A 16,815-nucleotide genomic window follows, 5' to 3' on the forward strand; every position below is an offset into this window, starting at 1 on the left:
GAATAAAATATGGATTCTCATCCCACAATCTCACTAAACTGCATTATACAGCGAACCCACTCTTCACAAGCCAAACAACCCCATTTCAAATCTCAATTTCAAACACTTGGACTCTTCCAAATTTCTCAAAATCTGCACCATCACCACACCTCTTCCTATTCAAACTCCCTTCTACTTTGATATACAATTACCTGCAATGAGCTACAAAAGGAAGGGCACTCCTTCCCTCCATCTAATGCAAAGTGCAGGTTTTGAGATGCAAAAGTGTTAACAGTTATAAAAATGAAGTAATGTACGCTTGTGTGCACAAGAATGTGTTGCTGAGGTTAACAGTGGTGATAGGAATGGAGACTTACCTCTCTCTCTCTCTCTCTCTCTCTCTCTCTCTCTCTCTCTCTCACCCGTGCATGCATACAATATTTAATAGACTTCCTTACATCATGGACACACAAACATTGAAATACAACACGCATTCAAGGAAATTTCACTTAACTATGACATTTTTGAGGCCCCTTTGACTGCTAACTAACTTTTTCACATGAGCTCCTAACTAACTTTGATTTGTAAGCAAATGCTTTCAAAATGTTGCCTACAGGGCATAAGAGCCTTTTAAGATAGTTGTGTATTAGCCCAGAACCTTGTTTTCTTTTCATAAAAACCCTGCTACCACCACATCATGAAAATAGCTTCGGCTGCTACTCCGGATTCACAAGGCTCCTTTTTGAAGGGTGACCTTCATCATTCATTTGAAGGGTAAATTTTAAGCTATCCCTCATTAAACTATATTTACGCAAAAATTAGAAGGGCTACTCAAAGATTTTTCAATATTTATCCTTCTTTCGAAATATTTTTGCCCTTCACTGAAGGGTTAAAGTGCCTCCGAAGGGCGCCGAAGCCTTCAAAAATTAGGCCTGCTCCGGAATGAATGCCACAGTCCTCTGCTTTCCTGCACATGGAGAAAATGGAAATTAGAATGAAGCACAATACACATCAACAAACAAAAGCTAATGTAAGACAGCCATTTTCTCAATTCAAACAGCTGAACAAAAACACAAACGCACAACCAAAATAAAAGATTGAATTTGTATGCTCTCACCTAAGGCATCAATCTTCGATGAGAATATAATTGCTGGCTTGGGAATACGATAGCCATTAATTGCATGTTCCGTCAACATGAGGCATCTGTTTTGCAAATCCACACCGAGCAGCAGCACATTATCAAAAACTATATCAAACTGGCCATCCTTGTACCACTTCTCCCTATTCTTCATGAAGGTTGCTTGCCATTTTTCTGCGTCCTCTGGTAGCTCTGGTAGCCCCCAAGCTAGAGACCTCGGAATCGCTTCAAGAGTTGGCCTGTACACTCTAAACCCTTTCCAGTCACCCTGAAGGACAAAGTCAGTCAGCCTCTCTCTCTCTCTCTCTCTCTCTCTCTCTCTCTCTCTCTCTCTCTCTCTCTCTCTCTCTCTCTCTCTCTCTCTCTCTCTCTCTCTCTCTCTCTCTCTCTCTCTCTCTCTCAGTGCCACCAGGCCCACTTCCAGGAGCCCCGGACGAAGGGGTGGCTCTTTGACACACTGGTCACACCTGCACTCATGTATGCCTCGGCCATTTGTGGACCGGGACTGACAGACTCAGTATGGACACAGATAGAGAGGCCACAGATTATTATGATCTCCAGGATGATTCGCAGCAAGCCATCAGTTCCACACGACATTATTAGAGCTGAGCTGGCTGCACCACCGATGTTGGTAGAGGCACTCTTTCAGACTGTTTGCCTTCTTCGCAGATTCAAAGATATGGATCCAGACATAGTTTTTCCATACGTCAATCACACGTCGGACGCACACGGGTACGGAAGTACGGAATAAGTACGGATCAGACCACCCAAAATTCCACACGTCAGTCTTAGGATGCTACATAGTAATTGTAGAAATACTTACTGCACCACCATGTTTAAAACTTTATAAGTTTATAGACAAACAAAAGTTAAAACTTAAAACCATAGAAACTTTAGAAATTAAAAGTGGACTGAGGAGTCTGGAGAGTCGAGATTGGAGAGAATCAAGATGGTGCCTCAGACCTCTAAGTAATGATTGATAAAGTAACCTCCAAACAGAAAGGAGTCAAGAGTCAAGACAATAGAAGCAAGCCAAAAACATTCAGGAATCAAGAGTGTAGTCTCCTGAAGGCTGAATCCAAAACATAAGTAGGGAGGCGAGACTAAAGGCTAGAATCTAAACTGTAGACTCTAGAGTCAACAGTGAACAAAACACCATACGGGTAACAGCATGCCGCATAAGTAAATGTCAAAAACCATGGTCCAGACTCCATAAGCAGGCGGCCAGGCACAGTGAGCTCTAACTCTCACCATAGCTCACATCCTCATCGTCATAAGCAGCATCATCCTCCTCCTCGTCCTCATCCTCATCCTCATCCTCATCCTCATCACCACCAACTGAGCATGATGCCCCAATATGACTGGTCCCAGCAATGGGAATAGGCTCTATCGCATCTGTAGTACTCTCTGCAATGGCCTCCTGAATCTCTTGTAAGGCAAGCAAGCGGTCCTCATCTTTTTCCTTATTGAGCATTTCCAATGTGACCTCCATTCTCTCATAGCCACGCTCTTTGATTTTGGATATGAGCCTCAAGTTCATGTGTATGTACACAAGCTTCTCTGTATGAGATGGGAGTAGCCTATTTCTTCTCTTGGTATGAATGAGAGAGAAGGTGCTCCAATTTCTCTCACATGGAGAGGCACATGTCCCTTGCGAAAGCACTCTCAAAGCAAGAGCTTGCAAAGCAGGTGTGCAAGCCCCAAAAGTTTCCCACCATTTCACTCCCTCTTGCATCCTCAATGCATCTTTTGCAATTGGATGAGCAAATGACTTGCTTTCAGCTTTATAAATGTCAAACTCATCAATTAGGGTGCCTTGCAAGGTCAAATCACCCTTGGTGTACCTGTCCAAGAATGTCATCCATCCTTCATGCACCTCGCCATCACTTTCTTGCCCTCTTCCTCGCCATATGGGATGCAACATGTATCCAACAGCATGTAACGGTGTGTGCAACATATTCCATCTTTGAATGCATAGATCCCTAATCTCTCTCATCCTTGCAGCATCAATGCCTTGCATGTTTTCAATTTGCTCTACCATGCGATCCGTAAGCTCGTACATAAGCCCCATGGTGGCTCCTTCCCTATCAGCCAAACGGAGAATTTTCAAAATCGGAGCACACATTTTCAAAATCAGCCTTGCCTCTTGCCAAAAGGATGCATTAAACACAATGTTCGAGACCTCAGTAGCCTTTTGAGTCTTGGATCTCTTCATCTTAACAAATTTGTCATCAATCATAAGCTTGCGCATACCTTGCATGCATCTCTCATCCACAAGATTGGCCAACATAATAAAGTAGTACGCAAATCGAGTGGCTGTCGGCTTGACCAAGTCCTTGCTAAGTTGCCGAAACAATGCCAACACAGTAGATTTTCTTGTCACAAATGTGACAATCTTTGTTGCATCCTCAAGCACTTTTCCAACCCAACCAATTTGTCCAATGTCCTCAAACAAAAGGTCCAAGCAATGGCAAGCACATCTAGTAAAAAAAATGTGTTTCCACTCCCTTTCAATCATCTCCCCAGCACCAACACAATTGGTTGCATTGTCCATGCATACCTGCACAACATTTGCTGGGCCAATCTCTCTGATAACCTGTTTCAGATGCTTAAAAATAAATTCGGATGTCTTTGTTTCCCCAGATGTGTCTATAGCTTTCAAAAACACTGACCCATGAATAGAGCATGCAAGAAAGTTAATGATAGGCCTACGCCTAGTGTCAGACCATCCATCACACACTATAGAGCATCCATATCTTTTCCATTTCTCGCGTACACCCATGATCTCAGTCTTTACGCATTTAACCTCCTCATTCAATTCTGTGGTGCGCAAAGCATGATAAGAGGGGGGAACATACGAAGGACCTGCTTGCCCAATAGCTTTCACCATTTGCAAAAAGTAAGGGCTCCTTACTTTCCATGTAGGAACATCCTCAACATAAAAAAACCTGCGCAAGGCTTGGTCTGCTTGCTTCCGTGTTTGCAAGCCAAATGCACTCGCCAAACCCCCTTGAGAAACCTTCCTCTTTTTGCTTGAGGACCCCACATTGGACTTGGAAGAGCCACTTACATTAGTTGTTCCCTTAGCATGCGTACTCATTGAAGCACTTCCTTGAGCTTGAGAGGCATCTCCTTCCAAATCATTGACCAATGCGTCTACAAAAGCAGCTCTATCTTCTCCCTCTGGCCTTGCATCTGCATGCAATCTTGTGACAATCTCTACAACATCTGCTGGGGCCTCATCACATGGGCCTCCCACACCATGGCCAGCAATGCCCAAAATATGTGCACGGATACGCAAAGGACCACCGTCCCATGAATGCCCACAAAAATTACATTTACAAGTCCATTTTCCTTTTGGAAGACTCTTCACTTGTTGCCCATACTGCCACTCGGGACGCTTGGTTCGGCCCATCTGCAAACTTGCAAAGAATTCGGCTTGGAAGTTGGAACTTGGAAGATGGTGCAACGAGCTTGAGCCTTGCCACTTGGAGTACTGAGCTGGCTGCTGCGCTATGTGTTGGGGGAGAGGTTGGAGGCAAGAGAGAGTGCGACCCGAGGGCGGAGACTCGAGAAAATGGACGGGCCGCGGGCTGATGTCCAAGCCTCACAAGTTCATACACGCTCTGTGACAGTGTGAGTGTCTCTGCAATCTCTGTATATTCTATGCAGAGACATTCGCCTGCAGACTATACGAGCGCACGGCCAAAATAATGCAGCCGAAACTTTTTTGCCCAAATTTTTTGCCACGCTGGCTGCACGTACGAAATCCTCTTCCGTACTTCATCCGTACCCGCACCCGTACGGCAGTACGGCAGGCCTTCCGTACGCGAACGAAAAAAACTATGGATCCAGATAGGATCTCTCATAGAGCCTTCATTGCATCTAGAGAGATGGCACAGGCAGGGGACACTAGCTCATGGTATGCCCAGACAAGAGATTGGCTAGCTCAGCACGGTTTTGATATCGATAGACTACCACCACTCCAGTATGACACCCAGGCCCCGACCTATACCCTCTCACGCTCTGAGCGGAATAGGGTCATCAGACAGGAGATATGGCATACATATATTCAGAGGACATGGCGCAGGCCCACAGACACCCTACCTCCTAAAATGCTATATTACTATGAGCATTTTCTGAGGTTCTCAGAGCAGGGATTCATTGAGATTCCATTATACATGCAAGAGTACATGCCACACCGACTTCGGATCAACATTGGCCAGCTACGAGTGTCATCACATGAGCTAGAGATTGAGAGTGGCAAAGCCAGAGGCATACCACGAGAGGAGCGTACATGCCGGATTTGCCAGACGGAGGTGGAGAGTGAGGAGCATTTTGTCATGAGATGCCCAGCATATACAGAGTTGAGAGAGAGATATGGCATTGGAGACTCATTACAGCAGCATATGATAGGCCGAGAGCAGCGGAGGTTTGGCCAGTTCCTGGTTGCGGCTTTAGAGGTTCGAGAGCAGTTGTTACAGCCACGCCAGAGTCAGGATAGCAAGACACAGACTACCATCACACAGTTTTTCCGACGAGCAGGGCCAGACCCCCCCACACTACCTACACAGAGTAGAGGGCTTACCCTTCTGCAGGCAGAGTCTCAGAGGGCACGTCGGAGACCGAGGCTCCCAGGATACAGGGCACATAGGTGTCACCAGAGGGAGATCTCGAGGATACTAACCTTACACCATCAGTATCTAGAACAGAGTCATGTACCAGCACCAGGAGATCCAGCATTCCAGAGATACCTGAGCAGGCCACCACCGATGTACCACATTCTCTACCCTACATATGTTGCTTGTTTTTAGATACCCTCCCTATCATCTCATGGTGGTATCACCTCGCAGCCCCTAGTTGAGCCTGATGATGCGTGAGCACACCTCGACACGAGGACCCACACTATACATTGTACACCACATGCACCACCCTACCACACCCTTTTGCATAGTATAGGCTCATTTCAGTTTGTACCCTTTTTTTATTTTCCGATGCCTAGAGCATCAACACATGTATATGATATTGTCTCATAGGTCGAGTTCGGCCTTTCGAAGACGTTAATAAAGCTCTCTCTCTCTCTCTCTCTGTTTGTGTGTGTGTGTGTGTGTGTGTGTGTGTGGGGGGTTTGGGGGGGGGGGGGGGGGGGGGGGGGGGGGGGGGGAGGGAGGGATAAGTAGTCATCGAAAACCCCGTAGAGCGACCAAATGGTGCCATTTCGGAGGACAAGTACAAAACTGTTTACAAAGCATGCCCGAAGGCAACATCTGGAGAACTGTATACAACTGGCCACATGGGCAAACTGAGAACTGAAAAGCCCAGCGAAAAAAATCTCTCCCAAGCAGAGTTAAAAGTGCACCGGCAGGCTGGCAAGCTATGGGGGGGCCTCAAAGATAGGCAGAATATGCATGCAAAGCCGAACAGAAGAAAATTGAATCAAGAAGAACAAGAAAACATTCCAAACAAAGTACACGCAATGGAAAAAGGTGTCGCATTAAGTGATTTTGCGCATACAGAGACAAGCAAATCACAGTCCACCTGGGTTACAAACCGCAGCCTCGATCAGCAGACTGGGACTGGAGAGACCTTCAAAGGTGGGCTAAACACACACACAAGAAAAGATAGGCAAGGCCGAGAGCGAAGCTGCGGCAGGCCAGAGAAACAAAGGAAGCAGGTTCGAAGGAACGGGAGAGAATGGGGCACACATACATACTGCTCATGAGTCATAGAGAACATATAGAGCCCTCTTAGGCTCTACCTTCTCTCTTTGTGGAATTTTTCATTTCTATTGCATGATACCTTGGCACCCAACAGCTCACCTTGCTTATATTTATCATTAGTGTGCCTCTTGCCATACGAAGTAAAGACTAGGTCAGAGTTTGTTGTGTCTATTCCTAAGTTTCCCTTTAACCTAGCAATGTTTGGCTTCGTGTCACTTTTCAAAATTTCCAGTAAGCTCTCCATCTAAAATCTGGACTACAATACTTCTACCTTGCTCAATGGGATGGGTCTCTAACCTAGCCATAAACTCGCATGGGGAGGATCATTGCCTCAGCGCTTACAACAAGCTATGTGCGTCTTTGCCCGGAACCCCAATGTGCCGTGTCGGATCTCCTCTCTCTCTCTCTCTCTCTGAGCATTGGAGCTAGGCAGATCTAGACGACCCCGATGGAGAAGAGGAGCTACACAGTTTCGAAGGAGGCTACAGCAAAGGATTCGAGCCATACTTTCTAGTCGTCTAGAGTGCAGATGAAGATGGATCTCTATGAAGATGGATCTCTACTTCCCTCCCATATTGTCTACACGTTGTACTGCTTAGTTCACACATTTCACGCCTTTCACCTTTCTCACCTATCAGCTTAATTTAGGATTCCGCAGTATTTATATCTTGTTATCCTAGCTTAATTTATTTTGTTAATCTGACTTTGTATCAGACACACCGCATTGTAACTTTTTGGTCTCATAGGTCACTTTGGCCTTTTGAAGAAGTTAATATAACATTTCATTTCATTTCTCTCTCTCTCTCTCTCTCTCTCTCTCTCTCTCTCTCTCTCTCTCTCTCTCTCTCTCTCTCTCTCGTGACCTAACCCTTCTCAACACAGCCGCCTGCAGAGTCTCCCCCTGGGCGAGGGCAGCCCTGTGGGGGGGCGTTATTCATCAGCCTCGCCCTCCCTCTCCCCAGGTCACGGCCCTGCTCTGGTGTCGACGTTCTGCCGCAGCTGCCTAAGTGACGACTGTGCCGACGACCTGCTGCCGACCTCGCCAATCCGGAGTAAAGCCGACCCTGTCCTCGACCCCAAGGGTGGTTTTCGAACCTGCTTGAGGTCTGCGGCACGGGCAGCTTTGTGCAGAAATGTGTTGCCGGCTTCGACTCAACTGTGGTGACGAATCTCTGTGAAGGGAGATCCCCACACAAGGCATCTCACCATTTTAACACAGAGACCCCAACATTAGCGAAACCGGATTAAAGCCGACCTTGTCCTCGACCCCAAGGGTGTTGATGCCCGGCCGGCTTCGACTCAACTGTGGTAACGACCCTCTATGAAGGGAGATCTCCACACAAGGCATCTCACCATTTTAACACAGAAAATCAGCGAAACAGAGTTTGCCGCACAAGCCTTGAGCCGCATTACACAGAAATACCCCAACAATCCGGTTCGACTCTCTGTGAATCGGTGCTTGCAAACAAGACGACCCCGAAGACCCCCGCAAAAACACGGCCGAGTTTTGCCGCCATTTTAGCAGCTCCGAACAAATCTGACCGAATCGAGGGCCTCCAAGCAACCCTTGACCGGGTCATGGAAGAGAATCGTGACCTCAAAGCTCGCCTTTGCAAGCTCGAGGCACGATTTGACTCCATGGTCGAGCTCGCCACCAACAAAGTGAAAGAAGTCGAAGTGAAGGCCGTCGAAACACACTCGGCAACAATTGCGAAGGTGAAGACATGCATGGCAGCAGAACTTCGAGAACGACGACTCCAAGAAGACAATGCCCTCAAGGTCCGCATTGGTGGGCTACCTCAAGCATGGGATACGACCGAGAAAGACTTCTCGGCGCGCATCAATTTCCTCAACGAAACTCTCCAACCGATCAAGCTCGATTATAACGCAATAGAGTGCATCACATCGGGAGGCCCTAACAAGCCAATACCAAGTGGACAAGCCATCCTTGAATTCGAAAGTCGAGAGGGTCGACTCAAGCTTCTTCAACAATCACGTCTTCTCAAAGATACCAAGCTTTGGATTGTAGAAGAACTCACTCCGCTACAACTCAAACACAAAAGTGAAGAGCTCAAGAAGGTACATGAAGCCCGCAAACAAGGCAAATGGGCAGTCTATCGAGGCGGTAAAGCCATCATCCAGGAGTTTCGAAATCCCAAACCGGCTCCCCCCACAGCTGACTCCCCCTAGGTTTCTATTTTCTTCTCTCATCTTCCTACCGGACCCTTAATCCTTAACTGATATGTATCGTCATCTTTCGCTTAATGTGCAACCGTTGTAATGTCCCCTTTTTGGTCCCATAGGTCATATCTGACCTCGGTGGACGATAATTCAGTCTATCTATCTATCTATCTCTCTCACAGTTTAAGTTGAGTGATTTTGCAGTTTCTGTTCGTGTGTTGCCATTCATTTCGCTTAGAGTGTCCAAGCCTATAATATGAGCACTTTTGTGTACAATGAAGGCGACAACCATGGCTTTTGTGTGTTGCTCCTACGCAATCTCCACCTCTCGTGCTTCCAGTTTTCAAGTGTGTGATGAAGTGAATTAGGGTTTCTCTCTTCAAATTTGTGTGTTGGGCTGTGTATGATTGCGTTGAAGCTCTCATGGATCTGTTGATGCAAAATGGAGGTAATGGAGTAGGGATTTCTGCAAGAAAAATTGGAGCTACGACTATCTCATCTACATGAATTGGCATGAGAACTGTAGTTTTGGTTGTTCTTGAAACTTTTTGGGTTGAGATTCAAGAATAAGGTGTTTTTAATGCATCTCTTTGTTGGCTTGGTTGGTGTGATATATTGTTCCCACTTGCCCTTGTTATCTGATACATAGCATTTCAGCAGATCTAAGATAATAGAATTAGCCTCTTTTGATTGTCCATAAGTTTGTGGATGAAATGAGGAGGAAAACTTGAGCGTAGTGCCCATGGTTTCAAACAAGCCTCTCCAAAATAGGTTGGTCATACGAGGATCATGATCACTGACAATAGATTGTGGCATACCATGGTACTTGAACACATTGTACATAAACAACCGTGCCCTCTGGTCAAATTTTATCTTCTTCGAGACTGGAATAAAATGGGCATGTTTGCTGAACCTACAAATAATGATCCATATACCATCATTCCGTGTCGGCGTCCTTGGAAGATCAAAGATAAAATCCATAGCAATGCTTTCCCATGGCTTATTTGTAATAGGCACTGGTTGTAACAACCTTGGTGCCTTTTGTCTGTCAAACTTGACCTTTTGGCAAAGCATGCATGCTTGCACAAAGGCATCCACATCTCTCCTCAAAGTAGGCCCATAAAAGAATGTCTCCACCGCTTTTACTGTTGCATTTATATTACAATGCCCTGCATACGGTGGGACATGGCTTTCTACCATAACTTTATGTCACAATGGCCTAGTGACACACAAAGTTGTATCCGGATGTACGTACAGTCCGTACCGCACCATATGTTCATACGGTTCCGTACCATATGGATCTGTACTGTACATTTTTTTCTAATTTATAAGAAACAGCTAGGCTTATCTAGAACTTGTTTTCGCCCTTATTCTGGGTTATTTGGGCGCCTTATTCAGGAGAGTTTTTAACAGATACAAGAGTTTTCCTTACAGAGCCTTGCACAAGGAGAGTACAGACCGTATCGTATGTTTTTGGCTTTTTTTTTTTTTATACGAATTTTACGTATCTAACAATTCAATCCATTCAGTACTACGTACAGGACGGACCAAATACATACGTACCTTGAGTACCTTTCCACCTTGGTGACACATAATCTGCCATGCATCCTTATAAAACCATCCCTGAGGAGGTAGTGCTTATGGCGTTGCCCATCTTGTAACTGTTCAAAGATCCTTGCAAAATCTTCACCAATAGCATACTGCATCAAGCTCACGATGATAAAAAATTGACACAACTGAAATTTGTGGCTTTCTGGATAATGCATCTTCCACATGCAAAATTTGAAAGTGGAACATAGAGAGAATGTTTGCCCATCGCATATGCTTTTCAGATAGCTTTGACTGTGTCAAGAAGTATCATAAGGTCTGATGATCTGTCTGGACAACAAAATCAGCACCTAGCAGGTAGTGTTTCCAGATTGAAACCGCATGAATCACGGCTAGTAGCTCTGTTTCATAGATTTGCATAGTCTTTTATGGCCCTTGCAAGATTCTGCTCGCATAAGCTACTACCCGACCATCTTGCATTAACACTACCCTGATACTGTTGCCACATGCATCACACTAGACCACATATGACTTCCTCAGATCTAGTAAAACAATTACTGGATCCGTAGTCATCTTTTTCTTTAAGAGATTAAAAGCTGAAATCTCTTTTTGTGTCCACTTGAATGTGACCTCTTTCTTTTGAAAAGCATGTAGGGGTGAAGCAGTCTCGGTGAAGTCCCTGATAAACCTTCTCTAGTAAGAGCATAAGCCCAAGAAGCTACGCGCATCATGCACAGTTTTTCCGATTTAATGTTTCTTTTCTGCTAATTTTCCCGATTTAATGTTTCATTTCTGCTAATTTTTCCGATTTAATGTTTCTTTTAGTGCTAGGCTTCATTATGGCTGGCCTTGATCCCTGGAGACATGAGGGAAACTCAATACACTGATCTATGTGTTGATGTATGCTCATGTGTGTGTGGGTTTGGTGTGTGTTGTGTTTGGGAGCATATGTTAGTACCTAGTTCTACACCCACTATTGGGCACTAACGACGTTAGTGGGGATGTCGTGGTATTTAGTCAATACTACGCATGATGAGCTGATGGTTATATTGTCTTGTGGGTGACTACCATGACCTTGCACTTTCCTTAATGGTTGAATCTAGGCTCATCTTGGATTCATTTAAGTATATTTTTTAGTCGTATAGCGGACATGTAGACTTCACATTGTAAAGTTTTCGTCCGAGTTGCAACCAGTTGATATTATGCTAATTCTTTCTATCTTTTGCGGTGTGTATGCCCTATCAACTACCTCATTTTTGTGCTCATTTGTCCGATCAGTTGTCTAGCCATGATGCATTGCAACTACTTCGAATGAGTAACCAAAAATCTTCTTCTACCTATTCTAACCTCCTCTACTTAGATTACCACTTTGTTTGAAATATCATTAAGGATGGTCATCTCGGTTTGGACTATTCTCTATCTTGATCTTGACCAAATTATCTTCATTAATGGGCTGGCATTGGTCCCCCCATCTGACGCTAAAGAAGAAGTGTTGAAGATTTGTCATCGCCAGATGGCGGCATGTTATCTTGCATCTTATGATTGTAGGCCACGTGGCCCTTCGTATGTATTCTAGCATATCTTGGTCCATACTTATTGGCCTTAGGTGCTTTCTTAGCCATCTATCCCATTTTGATGATGATATGGCATATTTTGATGATGAGGCCCACTTATTATTAGGTGGTCACTGACGATTCTAGGCGCCCCATAATCCCTCTCTCTTCAATTTATTATCACCTATCCTTTGTTTGAGCATTCTCTTTCATTATTCAGTTAATGCTCTTGTTTCAGTCTCTCTCCCCCACTTCTTTCAATGTTCGTCTCCTCTATCTGCTCTCCTCTCTAAACAGGAACCATTGCACCCAATCCTCTTGCAATCCTCAAGAGTCGAGACCCAACCAAGTCGGCAAACATCCACAACCCGGAACTCTCTCCTTGCACCACCACAATCAGCATCAAAACCAAACTTCTTGATTCATTCTTACCACAATTATGATAAAATGTCAAAGTGGAAGCAGAACATACATGCCTATAGGGAACCTCCCACAAAAAAAATGTGTTGCTCAGGGCTGCCTAAAGCTTGATCCCCACTTTGAAAAATATTGACAGTAGCTGAGCACCCAAGGGCACTGACACATACATTGCCATCCCATAGACATGACATAAGCATGGCTATAAATGGAAAAATAATCTCACTTCCCCAAGCACAGCCACAAAACAACCCCCACTCCCAATTTTCTGCTCCTATGACATTCCGGGGGCACAAGAGATAATTAAATCTAATAATACATACATACAGTAATCTCTCTCTCTCTCTCTCTCTCTCTCTCTCTCTCTCTCTGCATATATCAATATGTATGCCGTACCTCTAAGATTTGTATGTCTTCTCCTGGGTACTTCTCGTCACTCTTTTTCATCTTATTGTACTCCTTTTCGTAGAAGTCGCTTATTTCTTTCCTGGTTCTTTTGTTTTGAAAGAACATTCTTGTGTTTCTATGAAATTCATGCATTTGCAGCAATTCGCCAGAATCAAACATACCTAAACACATTAAACATAAGCTTATGAAATGTCCTTACAAACAAAATTTAAAATCTTAGATTCTACAATCACGCCCAGCTGATACACACACCCTGAGCCCTGCATTATCAACATATCCACGTGTAATCAAAAAGCTCCCACTCTAATTAAAATAACAAAGCCTCTTTACCATATCCTAATAACAAGTGTAGCTGTTATTAGTGTAGCGGAATCGAAATGGTGATGATCTAGGTTTTACACTTCCACAAATTCTTACTTCTTTCCTTGCATTGATGATTGCTTTTAACTTGAATTATGGTTCCTTTTACTTACCTGAAGAGAGGGAATGCAGAGAGAGGTAGAGATGTGTAGAGAGAGAGAGAGAGAGAGAGAGAGAGAGAGAGAGAGCCGATGGGGTCATGACCAACCCTCTCAAGAGACCCCCCCCCCCCCCCAACTGTTGGCGATGCGGTATTTGCTTTCGATTGTGTAAATGGAATGTACACACATGCAATACCTTAGGTGCAAACTCTACTGACTCGAATGGGGAATGTCGCCTCGATAACTCTTCAAGATGAAGCACCTCCGGGGCTGATTTGATGCACCTTGGGATCCGTCTCGATGCGGGATTGCGGATGGCCACCAAGGGATAGATCTGGGGCTGAAACGTGAGAGACGATGTAAGAGGAATGAAGGGCTGGAAACGCAGATCTCAAGGATACCGATGATGGACTGCAACAGTGCAATGGGAGCACTCGATGCCACGAGGGAATGGCCGAGAAGAGACTCAATGGGCGTCCGAAATACTGGACCACGTCTGATTGGCAAGTGATTGCAGATCTCATGCACCTCCGACGGGGGAAGGGCTGAAAACTGAAATTATTGGCTGATCTGAATTGCAGATCGCTGGCTGATCTGCTGCCAAAACGCTAAGGGCTGATCTGGATCAGAAAACGCTAGGCTGGTATGCTGCTCTGCAAAAACGTTGAGGCTAATCTGGATCGCTTAAACACTAGGCTATCTACTCCCTTTATAGGGGATTTTTATTGGTTATAAACCACTTGAGGTCCTCTATCAAATTCTTATAAAATAAATCATGAAAATAATTTATCAATAAGTATGACCAAGGCTAAGTTTCTAGGTGAAACTATCCCACATGTAGCGATCCAGGAATCAGATTGATGCAGGGAATGGCTCATTGGATTCCTCTAACCTACAACTATATACACGTCATGCCAGATGCCCATCATAGTGTAATAACATCTGCTTAAGGTGACGTACTCGTACCGAACTCCATGCATGCCATAAGATGATCTCAAATGAATGGCTCTCTACATGATGTCCTCCACAGCTACTTGTGACAGAGAGGCTCCCCCAGTGATATGGAAATGTCCAAAAGACAAGGATGGTGATGATGCATCGGATGGTGTGAACCAAATTGCAACCTAGATGGATGTTGATGGCTGGCTATGCAAATGTCGATGTCCATGAAGGTTACCGGCAAACCTATGCTGCCCCTACGCGAGAAGATTGGAGAGAGCAATGCCAAATGGGCGATGAAGATGGATATGTTCTTTGGAATGCCCATGAACCATGGTAAGTCCTCTAGATGATGTCTCATGAAACCGCCAAGTAACTCCTCAAAGAGAGAGACTCCTCTTGGGGCTTCAACTAGATTGTTGTATGATGGAAGCTCAAGATGAATCCTCATTTGTGCAACGGATGTGGCTATGCATGTAGGCTCACGATGCCTACGAACTCCCACAGTGGTTACCTCGGGTTGAAACCCTCCGACTCCGGATTGATGGCTACCGATTGTTAAGAAGATGCATATGGTGTGGAACCGATGTGATGCCAAAGATGTGTACAGATCAATGACAATGCAATGCCTCTTCTGGAATGAGAAAATTCTCCAAGCACATGAAAGGGATGGTTGTTCCAACAATGCAAAGACTCCAAAGCCAATATGTCACGTGACACATCCCAACCTTATGTGTCCGTGGACAAGCTACACCACAGCAGGGTTTAGTCAATTCAGTCAAGTCTAGATTAGCAATGATCTGGCACTTTTGTGAGTCTATTCGTAGACCGTGCATGCCCAGTCACTTAGCATAGATGCATATCCTCCGGTTGCACACAGCATGATCATCAGAATTCCCATCAGAATCCATTAGCATCAGTTAGGGGAATTTTCCAGTGCATTTAGCCTATTTTCCTATTTATTGGTATTTTCACTTATTATTTTTAAGTGACTTTCCAACAAAAGTAGGTAGGGCAATTTTGCTAAGTTAATATATAAGCAAACCCAAGTTAGCACTTTCTGGCAAAAGAGAGCCTCCCGCTCAACAGGCAACTTCTCAGCAGTACCCCCCTCATGACCCTCTAGCGTTTGCAGATCCTTGTGATCACCAGCAGAATCCTCAGCATTGCTAGCGTTTTTTCACATCAGCCCATCAGCGTTTTTGAGTTGCAGATTCAGATCAGCCTAGCGTTTTTGGCTAGCAGCAGGACTCATCGGCATTTTCAGTTTCAGCCCCTTACCGCATCGGATACACACAATTTTCAGCCCTATGACACAGTAGCAGAACTCCCCCAAGTCGGTTGCAGATGTTCCCCCATTTTCAGCCATAAAAACACAGCCAAAACAGTCATTTTCAGCCACCGAAACAGTCCCGAAAATCAGCAGATAGAAGATCTCAGATTTCAGCCACCAAGTCGTCGTCGTCGTCACCGTTGTCGTCATCGGCATAGTCCCATTGCATCAGTCCATTGCATACGCATTGTACACCTTTGTGCAATCAAAGTAGACCACTCTCGCCGACGAGAGTGGGACCTTCGGAGGAGGGTTTTACAACCTCTCGGGTGTCGTATCTCTTCTCTCTCCTTCTCTCAGTCTCATTCACTTGCACACACAATATCCACTCACTTTGTTCGTGATCATGGCACTCTTCATAAGATGGAAAGCTCTCTCTTTCCCTAAGAACTAAAAGGAACCTTGAGCAATAAAGATCACTAATCTTGAGAAAATACAACATTCATTCCGCTGCACCTTACATTGGTATCAGAGCTTTGGAAGTGTTCTGCATTACTCAAGGAAAGAACCACTAGAAATTTTTTTTGCTTGTTGCAATCGCACGAACCCAAGTTTACTTGGGCGTGGCGATTCCTAATCGTGTTTTGTTGAAGAGTAACGGGAATCCCAAGAAAGAAGGGCTTGTCCAACCTCCCCTTGTGTCTCTTTTCACTCATTGAGAGCGGACCATGCACTTAGCGGCCGGCCAATCGACGTGAGGTGGGAAAAAGCAACCTTGGTGTGAGCGCAAGGCCGCCAAGGGGTGCGCCCGCAGAAAAGGGTAGAACTCGGGTGAAGAGAAGATCCTTCTCCAACGCGATTTGCAAGCGGATTCCAATGTCAGGTAAAGCGGAATTGAAATGGTGAAGATCTAGGTTTTACACTTCCACAAATACTTACTTCTTTCCTTGCATTAATAATTGTTTTTAACTTGAATTATAGTTCCTTCTACTTCCCTGAAGAGAGAGAGAGAGAGAGAGAGAGAGAGAGAGAGAGAGAGAGAGAGAGAGAGAGAGAGAAGGGAAAGGGGGGTGGGGGGGGGAGGGAGGGAGTGACACCCAATGGGATCCCAACCAACCCCCTCAAGGGCCCCCCACACCGTTGCCGATGTGGTATTTGCTTTTGATTGCTTGAATGGAATGTACAGTGTACACACATG

General features: G+C 45.1%; 2 protein-coding genes across 2 annotated transcripts; both read right to left on the bottom strand.

Annotated features, from left to right (window-relative positions):
* Positions 1-521: 521 nt before the first annotated feature.
* LOC147451520 (uncharacterized) lies at positions 522-13,171 on the bottom strand. Its single transcript, XM_086520951.1, has 3 exons — positions 12,933-13,171; positions 1,097-1,385; positions 522-946 (listed from the first exon to the last, which is right to left on the bottom strand). The coding sequence occupies exons 1-3, from the start codon at positions 13,113-13,115 to the stop codon at positions 906-908; spliced, it is 513 nt and encodes a 170-aa protein (XP_086377077.1). The 5' UTR covers positions 13,116-13,171; the 3' UTR covers positions 522-905.
* LOC147451521 (uncharacterized) lies at positions 2,358-4,532 on the bottom strand. Its single transcript, XM_086520970.1, has one exon. It carries the CDS (start codon positions 4,530-4,532, stop codon positions 2,358-2,360), a length of 2,175 nt encoding a protein of 724 aa, XP_086377096.1.
* Positions 13,172-16,815: the final 3,644 nt, after the last annotated feature.

This window comes from Adiantum capillus-veneris, chromosome 9 (assembly GCF_014529385.1).
Source record: "Adiantum capillus-veneris isolate H3 chromosome 9, ASM1452938v2, whole genome shotgun sequence".
Taxonomy (NCBI): domain Eukaryota; kingdom Viridiplantae; phylum Streptophyta; class Polypodiopsida; order Polypodiales; family Pteridaceae; genus Adiantum; species Adiantum capillus-veneris.

What these genes read in the sequence shown, in the direction of transcription:
- LOC147451520 (XM_086520951.1), bottom strand. Translation starts at nt 13,115, where the DNA reads ATGTGTTTAGGTATGTTTGATTCTGGCGAATTGCTGCAAATGCATGAA. An exon ending in AAGACATACAAATCTTAGAG is followed by an intron (nt 1,386 to 12,932) that starts GTACGGCATACA and finishes TTTGTCCTTCAG; the next exon opens with GGTGACTGGAAAGGGTTTAG. An exon ending in ATCGAAGATTGATGCCTTAG is followed by an intron (nt 947 to 1,096) that starts GTGAGAGCATAC and finishes CTCCATGTGCAG; the next exon opens with GAAAGCAGAGGACTGTGGCA.
- LOC147451521 (XM_086520970.1), bottom strand. Translation starts at nt 4,532, where the DNA reads ATGGGCCGAACCAAGCGTCCCGAGTGGCAGTATGGGCAACAAGTGAAG.